This window comes from Procambarus clarkii, chromosome 18, assembly GCF_040958095.1.
Source record: "Procambarus clarkii isolate CNS0578487 chromosome 18, FALCON_Pclarkii_2.0, whole genome shotgun sequence".
Taxonomy (NCBI): Eukaryota; Metazoa; Arthropoda; class Malacostraca; order Decapoda; family Cambaridae; genus Procambarus; species Procambarus clarkii.
The window spans coordinates 11,592,503-11,605,641 of NC_091167.1; the positions used below are offsets into that span (position 1 = coordinate 11,592,503).

At 51.0% G+C, this 13,139-nt stretch overlaps 1 protein-coding gene across 1 annotated transcript in view; it reads left to right on the top strand.

The window, feature by feature from the left end:
• The window catches only part of LOC123754683 (solute carrier organic anion transporter family member 2B1), a 104,383-nt gene that overhangs the window by 42,811 nt on the left and 48,433 nt on the right, over window positions 1–13,139 (top strand). The window contains exons 3-4 of the mRNA XM_069326663.1: window positions 3,949–4,032; window positions 8,367–8,462. Of these exons, the coding sequence (XP_069182764.1) occupies window positions 3,949–4,032; window positions 8,367–8,462 (180 nt within the window). The remainder of the gene's footprint in view (window positions 1–3,948; window positions 4,033–8,366; window positions 8,463–13,139) is intronic.

Below are 13,139 nucleotides of genomic sequence, written 5' to 3' on the forward strand. Positions count from 1 at the left end.
TTCTCATCTACATTAATGACCTTCCAAATGCCTCCCAATATCTCAAACCAATTCTATTTGCTGACAACACAACCTTCATTTACTCCTGTCCTGACCCCCTTGCTTTAAATGCCACAGTAAATACTGAGCTAAATAAAGTCCATCTTTGGCTAACTGCCAACAAACTCACCCTTAACATTGACAAAACTTTCTATATTCTGTTTGGCAATAAATCCTCTAATCAAATAAATCTCAGGATAAACAATACCCAAATTTGTAACAAAATAGATGGCAAATTCCTTGGCGTTCTCATTGACCACAAGCTGAATTTCCAGGGACACATTCTAAATATATCAAAAAAGTTTCAAAAACTGTTGGCATTCTTTCTAAGATCAGATACTATGTACCTCGCCCTGGCCTGGTGACTCTCTATTACTCCCTCATCTATCCTTATCTCAACTATGGTATTTGTGCTTGGGGTTCTACTACCCAAAATCATTTACGTCCTCTAATTACTCAACACAAAGCTGCTATTAGGACAATATCCAACTCTGGCCCCAGACATCACTCGGTACCCCTACTCAAATCTCTGAATATGTTAGATATTAAATCACTGCACATTCTCTCATGTGTATTATACATATATAAAACGCTGAACTGTAATGCCAATCCTGACCTCAAAAGCTTCATTGAAGGTTGTAACAGAACCCATGAGCACCACACCAGAAATAAATACAGTTTTGATATTCCTAGAGTACGACTTAATCAAACTAGAAATGCTCTACAAATCAAGGGACCCAGAATGTGGAATGACCTTCCCAACCATGTTAAAGACTGTACCTCTCTCAACCAGTTTAAGATATAAACGAAGCACTACCTAATAAATTCCCTGTAACCTACCTTACCCCTCTATTGTCAACCCATGTCTGTTTTTTTAAACAACACTGTTTGTCGACCTAATTGTATTTGTGCTGCTTTTTCTGCCATGTTCCCCCCTTTTTTATTTTTATTTTTAATTGTTCTCAACACATTTTATACTTTAATCTCAATTAGTATTAAGTTTTAGTCTTTAATGTTTTTCCTGCCCGAAACGCTTTGCGTAATAGTGGCTTTAGGCATTGTGTGTACTAGCTCTATCTATAAATCCATCAATTTTTCTAAAACCTCTTGTATGTATGTACTTTACCTGAATAAGAAGACTTTGTGCAGAAACACCAACTGCAAGATTCAACATTTGTTTGATATAATTTTCTCGTCATTGGTAAGGACTCTAATAGCACTTGCGGCATTTCCCTCTTTAATATTCTTGCAGATTTGTGCTCTGATTTTGTGCGTTTCCGATGTGTTGTTGTTACCATTTCTGCGGTGGGTGTGTTTTGCTCGAAGAGGCAGGCGAACTAGGTTGTCCCCCCTTGGGTATTCAGTTATCGCCCTCAGGACCGAGGAAGCAAGTGATTTGTCCCTCCTTGGAGGGACGGTGAGGCATACATTGCCAATCAAAAGGACGTTATGCCACGCTTGAATGTTTTCCGGCGCGTCATTGACCCTTTTCAGAAGAGTAGAGAGTTTGGCTGCAGCATTTGGGCTGGTTGCTTTTGGGATGTGTGGTAATGTTCTAGCAGACGTCGCTATGATCGCTTGGGTGAGGTTTTCAGATGAGATTAAGTTGATAGGAGTGTCTTCCCTAACTGTTAATGGCAGCTGGCCGTTGCTTCCCAACACGCATAGCGTTTTGGGCAGGTCCTTAATCTGAACATATAATTTTAAGTAAGTAATTTCTTTTTAAATTTGAGAATTATCAACAGGTACATTGTAGCATAATTTGAGGAAAAAGTAAATTGTAGTAAAATTTGCGTTCAATACAACAATCATGATATAAGATGATAGCAGTGATTACAATGGTGAATATGTATGGCTTAGGCACATATATTGGGGGAGTGGGTAGCACAAGATACAGTGCGAGTTAGAAGAACTAGGCAGGAAACTATGAGGATGGTATTAGGTACTTTTTGGTGTTACGTTTGAATAAGGCAATGTTGGACAGCTTTTCAATTCGTTAGGCAGTGAGTTCCATAGACCAGGTCTCTTTATTTGCATTGAGATTTTACACAGATTTAGTTTGATTCTGGGGATATCAAAGAGATATATATTTCTGGTGTAATGATTAGGGATTCAATTACATTTGTCAAGGAAGAGTTTTAGAATAGGGGTTTGCATGTAAGAACAGGATTTTGTAAATGTAACTGACACAAGAGAATGTGTGGAGTGAGTTTATGTTTAGCATGTTTAGGGATTTAAACAAGGGGGCTGATTGTTGTCTGAAAGCAGAGTTTGTTATTGTTCTGATAGCAGATTTTTGCTGGGTGGTGATGGACTTGAGGTAATTTGCAGAGGTTGAGCCCCATGCACAGATACCGTATGTAAGATAGGGATAGATTAGTATGTAATATAATGAAAGGAGAGCAGAGTTTGGAACATAATATCTGATTTTAGAGATATTATGAGATTTTATATTTAGAGATATTATATTTTTATAATTTTAGAGATAACTAAAATATTTAGAGATATTATATTTAGAGATATTACTACCAACCGTTTTTGAGACTTTTTTGGTTATGTGTTGTATGTGTATGTTGAAGATGAGTCTTTTGTCTAATTATAGGTCAAGGAACTTTCCATCATTTTTATTGCTAATGTTTACATTATCTATCTGGAGCTGAACTGCATTCGATGATTTGCTTCCAAATAAGATGTAGTAGGTCTTTTCTATGTTTAGTGTGAGTTTGTTGGTTAACATCCACAAGTGGACTGTTTTTTAGTTCATTATTCACAACATTATTTAGTGTATGTGGGTTGGGGTCTGAGTAGATGAGGGTAGTATCATCAGCAAACAATGTAGGTTTAAGCACATTAGAGACATTAGCAGATCATTGATGTATATAAGAAACAAGAGGGGTCTAGGATGCTGCCCTGTGGCACCCCTACGGTTAGTGGTAGAGTGGGAGAGATTATATCATTGATGGCTGCATATTGGTGTCTGTCTCTAAGATAGGATCAGATATATTTCAGGGCATGGTCACGGATTCCATAATGGTGGAGTTGAAGTGAGAGGTAGTTATGGTTAACAGTATCAAAGGCCTTTCTCAGGTCAATGGTCAATGAAGGTCAAACTTTGTCAGGTTTCCCAATTGGAAACTCATTATTGTCAAGAGCTGAGGAGATTATATCATGCAGACTAATAATTGCATCGTTGGTTCCCCTTTGAGCGGAAGCCAAACTGTCAGGGACTTAGTATGTTGAGTTTTATATTGAGTTAAGGATTGGTGCCCGGTCAGTCCTCCCCGCCCAGGATACGAACCCAGGCCAAAACGCTTGCTAAGTGCCAGGCGAGTGTTCCACCACTGCGCCATGGAGACTTTACGACACGGCCAGATTCACGAAGCAGTTACGCAAGTACGTAGGAACGTGTACATCTTTCCTCAATCATTGACGGCTTTGATTACATTTATGAAACAGTTTACAAGCATTAAAACTTCGGAATCAACTGTTTTTATTGTTATAAACAGCCTCCTGGTGCTTCAGAGCTCATTAACTGTTTAATAGTAAACAAAGCCGCCAAAGATTGAGAAAAGATGTATAGGTTCGTAAGTGCTTGCATAACTGCTTCGTGAATGTAGCCGCCCTCTAGTGACTGGTTTTCAAAGCTTTTGTTGACATAACGTTTTGTGATAAAAGATTTTCTAAATTTTAAATAATGTTTTTATTTATATAATGGTCTCATGAGTGACATAACGGTTTTTATTGACATCACGTTTTTATTGATATAATGCTTTCGTTATTGACTTAACGTTTTCTTTATTGATGATTTTTTTAACGTTTTCTTTATTGATGACGTCTCTTTAACGTTTTCTTTATTGGTGATGTCTCTTTAATGTTTTCTTTATTGGCGTAACCTTTGGGACGTTGCAGGTGTGGGGAGCGGCCTTGTGTTCACCGTTGGGATCCCTTACCTGGACGACGCCATCAGTAAACACGACGCCCCGCTCTACCTAGGTAAGCTCCTCCCCAACACTGTCCGCTCTACCTAGGTAAGCTCCTTCCCAACACTGTCCGCTCTACCTAGGTAAGCTCCTCCCCAACACTGTCCGCTCTACCTAGGTAAGCTCCTGCCCAACACTGCCCGCTCTACCTCTTAGTAATACTACAGTTCCAAATTACTTATACACCCAATTTTATCCTAAATAATGATGGTGAGGTGGGGGATGGGGGAGCGCCTTTGACAAGCACCTGGTGTTCCTGTCCCCGTCGGGGTCACTGTGGCCCTCAGATAAACTCATGCCACAGTTGCTGCTTGAGTGATGTGTGACCCTAGAGTGCCAGTGGTGCCAGGAGTGTCAGTGGTGCCAGGAGTGCCAGTGGTGCCAGGAGTGCCAGTGGTGCCAGGAGTGCCAGTGGTGCCAGGAGTGCCGGTGGTGCCAGGAGTGTCAGTGGTGCCAGGAGTGCCAGGGGTGCCAGTGGTGCCAGTGGTGCCAGAGGTGCCAGGAGTGCCAGTGGTGCCAGGAGTGCCAGTGGTGCCAGGGGTGCCAGTGGTGCCAGGAGTGCCAGTGGTGCCAGTGGTGCCAGGAGTGCCAGTGGTGCCAGTGGTGCCAGGGGTGCCAGTGGTGCCAGGAGTGCCAGTGGTGCCAGTGGTGCCAGGAGTGCCAGTGGTGCCAGTGGTGCCAGGGGTGCCAGTGGTGCCAGGAGTGCCAGTGGTGCCAGAAGTGCCAGGGGTGCCAGGAGTGCCAGTGGTGCCAGGAGTGCCAGGGGTGCCAGTGGTGCCAGGGGTGCCTGTGGTGCCAGGAGTGCCAGGGGTGCCAGGGGTGCCAGTGGTGCCAGGGGTGCCTGTGGTGCCAGGAGTGCCAGGGGTGCCAGTGGTGCCAGGAGTGCCAGGGGTGCTAGGGGTGCCAGGAGTGCCAGTGGTGCCAGGAGTGCCAGTGGTGCCAGGAGTGCCAGTGGATCCAGGAGTGCCAGTGGTGCCAGTGGTGCCAGTGGTGCCAGGAGTGCCAGTGGTGCCAGGAGTGCCTGTGGTGCCAGGAGTGCCTGTGGTGCCAGGAGTGCCAGTGGTGCCAGGAGTGCCAGGGGTGCCAGGGGTGCCAGTGGTGCCCAGGAGTGCCAGTGGTGCCAGTGGTGCCAGGGGTGCCAGTGGTGCCAGGAGTGCCAGTGGTGCCAGGAGTGCCAGTGGTGCTAGGAGTGCCAGGGGTGCCAGGGGTGCCAGTGGTGCCAGGAGTGCCAGTGGTGCCAGGAGTGCCAGTGGTGCCAGGGGTGCCAGTGGTGCCAGGAGTGCCAGTGGTGCCAGTGGTGCCAGGAGTGCCTGTGGTGCCAGGAGTGCCAGTGGTGCCAGTGGTGCCAGGAGTGCCTGTGGTGCCAGGAGTGCCAGGGGTGCCAGGGGTGCCAGTGGTGCCAGTGGTGCCAGGGGTGCCAGTGGTGCCAGGAGTGCCAGGAGTGCCAGTGGTGCCAGGAGTGCCAGTGGTGCCAGGAGTGCCAGTGGTGCCAGTGGTGCCAGGAGTGTCAGTGGTGCCAGTAGTGCCAGTGGTGCCAGGAGTGCCAGTGGTGCCAGGGGTGCCAGTGGTGCCAGGAGTGCCAGGGGTGCCAGTGGTGCCAGGAGTGCCAGTGGTGCCAGGAGTGCCAGTGGTGCCAGGAGTGCCAGTGGTGCCAGTGGTGCCAGGAGTGCCAGTGGTGCCAGGAGTGCCAGTGGTGCCAGGAGTGCCAGGAGTGCCAGTGGTGCCAGGAGTGCCAGTGGTGCCAGTGGTGCCAGGGGTGCCAGTGGTGCCAGTGGTGCCAGGAGTGCCAGGGGTGCCAGTAGTGCCAGGAGTGCCAGTGGTGCCAGGAGTGCCAGTGGTGCCAGGAGTGCCAGTGGTGCCAGGAGTGCCAGTGGTGCCAGTAGTGCCAGGAGTGCCAGTGGTGCCAGGAGTGCCAGTGGTGCCAGTGGTGCCAGGAGTGCCAGTGGTGCCAGTGGTGCCAGTGGTGCCAGGAGTGCCAGTGGTGCCAGGAGTGCCAGGGGTGCCAGGAGTGCCAGTGGTGCCAGTGGTGCCAGGAGTGCCAGTGGTGCCAGGAGTGCCAGTGATGCCAGGAGTGCCAGGAGTGCCAGTGGTGCCAGTGGTGCCAGGAGTGCCAGTGGTGCCAGGGGTGCCAGTGGTGCCAGGAGTGCCAGTGGTGCCAGGAGTGCCAGGAGTGCCAGTGGTGCCAGGAGTGCCAGTGGTGCCAAAAGTGCCAGTGGTGCCAGGAGTGCCAGTGGTGCCAGGGGTGCCAGTGGTGCCAGGAGTGCCAGTGGTGCCAGGAGTGCCAGGAGTGCCAGTGGTGCCAGGAGTGCCAGTGGTGCCAGTGGTGCCAGGAGTGCCAGTGGTGCCAGGAGTGCCAGGGGTGCCAGTGGTGCCAGGAGTGCCAGTGGTGCCAGGAGAGCCAGGAGTGCCAGGGGTGCCAGGGGTGCCAGTGGTGCCAGGGGTGCCAGTGGTGCCAGTGGTGCCAGGAGTGCCAGTGGTGCCAGGAGTGCCAGTGCTGCCAGGAGTGCCAGTGGTGCCAGTGGTGCCAGGAGTGCCAGTGGTGCCAGTGGTGCCAGGGGTGCCAGTTATGCCAGGAGTGCCAGTGGTGCCAGGAGTGCCAGGAGTGCCAGTGGTGCCAGGAGTGCCAGGGGTGCCAGTGGTGCCAGGAGTGCCAGTGGTGCCAGGAGTGCCAGGGGTGCCAGTGGTGCCAGGAGTGCCAGTGGTGCCAGGAGTGCCAGGGGTGCCAGGAGTGCCAGTGGTGCCAGGAGTGCCAGTGGTGCCAGGAGTGCCAGGGGTGCCAGGGGTGCCAGTGGTGCCAGGAGTGCCAGTGGTGCCAGGGGTGCCAGGGGTGCCAGGAGTGCCAGTGGTGCCAGGGGTGCCAGTGGTGCCAGGAGTGCCAGTGGTGCCAGGAGTGCCAGGGGTGCCAGTGGTGCCAGGGGTGCCAGGAGTGCCAGTGGTGCCAGGAGTGCCAGTGGTGCCAGGGGTGCCAGTGGTGCCAGGAGTGCCAGTGGTGCCAGGAGTGCCAGTGGTGCCAGTGGTGCCAGGGGTGCCAGGAGTGCCAGGGGTGCCAGTGGTGCCAGGAGTGCCTGTGGTGCCAGGGGTGCCAGTGGTGCCAGGAGTGCCAGGAGTGCCAGGGGTGCCAGTGGTGCCAGGAGTGCCAGGGGTGCCAGTGGTGCCAGGGGTGCCAGTGGTGCCAGGAGTGCCAGGGGTGCCAGGAGTGCCAGGGGTGCCAGTGGTGCCAGGAGTGCCACGGGTGCCCAACCCGTTCTCGCACTTGGTTATAGTCAATATTGACTTATTTAATAAGTGCATATGTGACATACTAATTGATTGTGAATATTTTAGTTTACTTTAAAAAAAGCTTCATAGAAAACACCGACCTCACCTAACCTTCTTAGTATGTTAAGATAAGCATCTTATTGCTTCTTATTTACAATTATTACTTAACCTATCAACGGTAAAGGTTAAGTAATAATTGTAATTAAGAAGCAATAAGACGCTTATCTTAACATACTAAGAAGGTTAGGTGAGGTCGGTGTTTTCTATGAAGATTTTCAAGGTAAACTAAAATTTTTACAATCAATTTGTATGTCACATATGCACTTATTAAATAAGTCAATATTGACTATAAGCAAGTGCGAGAACGGGTTGGTTAACCAGTACTCTCTTGCTTAGTCTTTCCTTCACACTAGCTTCCATCTCTCTACTTTCCCTCCCTCTCTCCCCCTCCCTCACCTCACTCTTCCTTCTTCTGTGCTTCTCTTCCTCTCTATTCCTCTCCTTCACTCGTGATTATCGCTTCTCATTTTGCAATCATCCCGTCTGTTTATTTTCTTACACCCCTTTGCAAAGTGAACAGCGGCATCAGGTGAAAGGGACCGTGTTCAACCGTTTCTGACCTACCCGAGGATAAGGGAAATAAGGAGTAAAATTGCTTGTCAACTAATAATACTTTCACTCCACAACTGGTGAAGATTGAGCCGCCCAGGTGATGGCACGGGCATGAATAGCCCCTGATGGCTCAGTGCTCCTGTGTGTACTATAATCTACAGTGACCTCTACAGTGTGTGGCAATATTAGGTCCGTTTAGCACAGTGGTCTACATCATGCTCGAGAGACCCGGGCTCAATCCCCGCGCAGGACAGAAACTATTGAGCTGGTTTCCTTCCCACCTGATGCTTCTGTTCACCTAGCAGTAAACAGGAACCTGGGATTTAGGTGACTGTTGTGGGTTGCATCCTGGGGAAGGTCAGTAAATGGCCTATGGGGACAGGAACGTGGATAGGCCTATGTGCAGGCCTCCTGTCTCCGACAACCTGAATTAAATGTTTCTCGCTCGTGTATTGACGCTATTGCTTTCTTCTCCAGCTGTGATCGTCGCGACGGGAGTGTTTGGGCCACTCCTGGGCCTCTCCCTCTCTGACCTGACCCTTGGCCTGTACGTGTACCCCACCCTCCACCCTGGTGAGTATCTGGCCTGACCCTTGACCTCTGAGTACCCTACCCTCCACCCTGGTGAGTATCTGACCTGACCCTTGACCTCTGAGTACGCTACCCACCACCCTGGTGAGTATCTGACCTGACCCTTGACCTCTGAGTACCCTACCCTCCACCCTGGTGAGTATCTGACCTGACCCTTGACCTCTGAGTACCCTACCCTCCACCCTGGTGAGTATCTGACCTGACCCTTGACCTCTGAGTACCCTACCCTCCACCCTGGTGAGTATCTGACCTGACCCTTGACCTCTGAGTACCCTACCCTCCACCCTGGTGAGTATCTGACCTGACCCTTGACCTCTGAGCACCCTACCCTCCACCCTGGTGAGTATCTGACCTGACCCTTGACCTCTGAGTACCCTACCCACCACCCTTGTGAGTATCTGACCTGACCCTTGACCTCTGAGTACCCTACCCTCCACCCTGGTGAGTATCTGACCTGACCCTTGACCTCTGAGTACCCTACCCTCCACCCTGGTGAGTATCTGACCTGACCCTTGACCTCTGAGTACCCTACCCTCCACCCTGGTGAGTATCTGACCTGACCCTTGACCTCTGAGTACCCTACCCTCCACCCTGGTGAGTATCTAACCTGACCCGTGACCTCTGAGCACCCTACCCTCCACCCTGGTGAGTATCTGACCTGACCCTTGACCTCTGAGCACCCTACCCACCACCCTGGTGAGTATCTGACCTGACCCTTGACCTCTGAGCACCCTACCCACCACCCTGGTGAGTATCTGACCTGACCCTTGACCTCTGAGCACCCTACCCACCACCCTGGTGAGTATCTGACCTGACCCTTGACCTCTGAGCACCCTACCCACCACCCTGGTGAGTATCTGACCTGACCCTTGACCTCTGAGCACCCTACCCACCACCCTGGTGAGTATCTGACCTGACCCTTGACCTCTGAGCACCCTACCCACCACCCTGGTGAGTATCTGACCTGACCCTTGACCTCTGAGCACCCTACCCTCCACCCTGGTGAGTATCTGACCTGACCCTTGACCTCTGAGCACCCTACCCACCACCCTGGTGAGTATCTGACCTGACCCTTGACCTCTGAGCACCCTACCCACCACCCTGGTGAGTATCTGACCTGACCCTTGACCTCTGAGCACCCTACCCACCACCCTGGTGAGTATCTGACCTGACCCTTGACCTCTGAGCACCCTACCCACCACCCTGGTGAGTATCTGACCTGACCCTTGACCTCTGAGCACCCTACCCTCCACCCTGGTGAGTATCTGACCTCTGAATTTCAACCTTTACAAAAAACAACCAAGAATAAGCCCGACCACTTTAGTAAGGTAATGAGGAAGAGCAAGACGCCAGGCAAGTAAGCCACTTGCTTGTCCTGACCCTCGAGGTCAGTCGTCTCTTAATAACTGAACCATTGGTCAGTCTGATGACGTTGTTACCGCTCACCTTATGTGCTCGTGTTGTCTTCCTCAGTGGTATTTAGCGCCGCTAACGGTGCTCCATACCAGGGACGGTAACAAGCTATAATGTAACACACACATATAAGGGACGACAACAAGCTATAATGTAACACACATATAAGGGACGACAACAAGCTATAATGTAACACATATAAGGGACGACAACAAGCTATAATGTAACACACATATAAGGGACGACAACAAGCTATAATGTAACACATATAAGGGACGACAACAAGCTACAATGTAACACATATAAGGGACGACAACAAGCTACAATGTAACACACATAAGGGACGACAACAAGCTACAATGTAACACACACACACACACACACACACACACACACACACACACACACATAAGAGTTGGGTGGTGACCACCGGCCGGGTCGGATGCTCCTGTGGTGTCTCCGCGCCTGGCTAGTGTTTACGTTGGGTGATTGCTGGTTGCCCTGCTGCTGGTGGCGGTTTGTCACTGACAGGGTGACATTTGGATTTGCCATGGGGACTTCTCGACCTCCAGTGAAGAGGACATTGTCGGCTGGTCTGCCATTTACGGTGCCGGTGGACCATCCGGTGGGTTGGTGTCGCCCTAGTGGACGTGCTACATGCAGCTGTCGGACTTAGTGGGCGTCCAGCGACTTCAGGGCAACCGTACTGTGGTCAAGTTCCGCCTTCAGGCTGCCTTTCAGGCATTTCTATAACGGTGTGAGGGGGCGTGTTTACCCTCTCCCTGATACCGCTGGTTCTGTTAAAGTGGTGAATCTTAGTGTCGCCTTGATGTACGTGACGGTGAATAGTGCCCCCTTCGAATTTCAGGACGAACTTTTAACCTCCTGTTTTGAACAGTTTAGGACTGTGTTAAGTGTTCATTGGAACAAGGTCCTTTCCGGGCACTGTGCTGGGATGCTTGACGGTTCCCGCACCCTGACGATATCGCTGAAGTGTAGTGTTCCGTCTTTTATGTCCATGTTAGGTTACATGCTCCGCTGCCTGTATTGGGGGCAACTGCGCACTTGTTATAGGTGTGGTCACGAGGGTCATCTGGCTGCAGCGTGTAATGTGGGCACAACTGGTAGGGGGCATATTTTTCACGCGGAGGATTTTCTGCCCCTGTTGCATTCGGACGGTTCTGAGGACGGTGTGGGTCCTGTGCTTGAGACGCCTGATTGCCTGTCTGCTGCTCCGCCTATTGAGGCGAGTTGTATGGCCAGTGCGACACGTCTGATAACTGCTGTGGCCCCTGGGGTTGTTGAGACAGTGTGTGTGGGTGTCGGGCCGTCGCCTGCTCTGCGTGTAGTGAAGGATGTCCCAGTGGAGGTCCATGTCCCGCCCCCGCCTGTGGATGTGGTCCCGGCTCCTGGGGGCACGGGTTCTTCTGTTTTGGAGTGGGATGCTTCGGCAAAGGGAGGTGCCTGCCATGTCTGTGTGTGTTGACGACGGTAGTTTTCATGCTTCCATCCCTTTACAGAAGCGTGCGCGCCAGTGTTCTGAGACTGTTTCCCTGGATGATGTGGAGAGTGCGGGTGATGTGGCCTCTGTGGACTCTTCGGACGGTGAGGGCGTGGACTGTATGGATGTGAAGATGGTGGCTGTGCCTGCGGTAGGGCCTGGTGGGAGTGGTGTGGTGCGGCCTGTCGTGAAGTGTTCGCGGTGGGGTCAGAGTATGTCTTCCCTTCGTGGTGTGCCTTGGGAGCAGGTGGGGGAGTATGGTGCTCCGGCATCCCCCGCCGTAGGTGACGGGGCTGTGAGGGGGCTCCGAGTTGGTTCCTGTGGGCCCTCCCTCCCTGCGCCTCCTACTGTTGGATTCCCGCAGTGGGGTGTTGCCCCCTGATGATCGGGACCTCGTCGTGGTGTTGAGGAAAGATGTGTGCCGGGAGGCCTCGGCTCCTGTACCTAGTGGTGGGGTCGATGCTGCGCCTGCGTCCCCTGCGATTCTCCCTCCTTCATTCCCCCGGTCTGGGGGAAGCCTTGTCCCGGCTACTGGGGTCGTGTCCCGTGAGGGTCAGGTGTTGGCCCTTATCGGGATGCCTGGGTGCTTCCGATCTCGTGGTGCTCTTCCACTATATGGGTGTTGCTGGCGAAGGAGTTTGCTTATGGGGTGCTGGATAGGATGTCTCAGCCAAAGGCGCCACCTGGTGGCCGGTTGTCCTTTGACACGTTCATGATTTGGGAAGCGTACTGCTTGCGCTTTCTGAAATACAAGTTCCCGGAAAAATATTAGTGGTTGTCGTGCGCACAACGCTACGCCATGGATCCCCTGACGCCATGAACTCGTCATCCCGCCCTACGGTGCGGCAAGTCTCCCTCTACTATCCACCTCTGTTTTAGTCGCCGCTCCTCTATCTACGGCGCGACACAACAAGCACTTTTGACATTCTTATCCTGGTGGAGTGATCGGGAGCGTAAGCCCTTCATGCAAGCTGCACCTACTCTCAAGAAGAAGAGAACACACATAAGGGACGACAACAACAAGCTACAATGTAACACACATAAGGGACGACAACAAGCTACAATGTAACACACATAAGGGACGACAACAACAAGCTACAATGTAACACACATAAGGGACGACAACAAGCTACAATGTAACACACATAAGGGACGACAACAAGCTACAATGTAACACACATAAGGGACGACAACAAGCTACAATGTAACACACATATAAGGGACGACAACAAGCTACAATGTAACACACATAAGGGACGACAACAAGCTACAATGTAACACACATAAGGGACGACAACAAGCTACAATGTAACACATATAAGGGACAACAACAAGCTACAATGTAACACACATAAGGGACGACAACAAGCTACAATGTAACACACATAAGGGACGACAACAAGCTACAATGTAACACACATATAAGGGACGACAACAAGCTACAATGTAACACATATAAGGGACAACAACAAGCTACAATGTAACACACATAAGGGACGACAACAAGCTACAATGTAACACACATAAGGGACGACAACAAGCTACATTGTAACATACATAAGGGACGACACCTAGCCACAATGTAGGACAGCAACCCGTCTTCCTAATAGATCGTCGCATTTTGGTGCGCATTTGGTGCGCCCCCCCCCCCCCCCTCTCCTGAAGAGGGGGGGGCGTTACTTACAAATTTGCCCCAAATATACAATAAATGAAAACTCATTCGATTTCAATCAAACTTTTTTGAC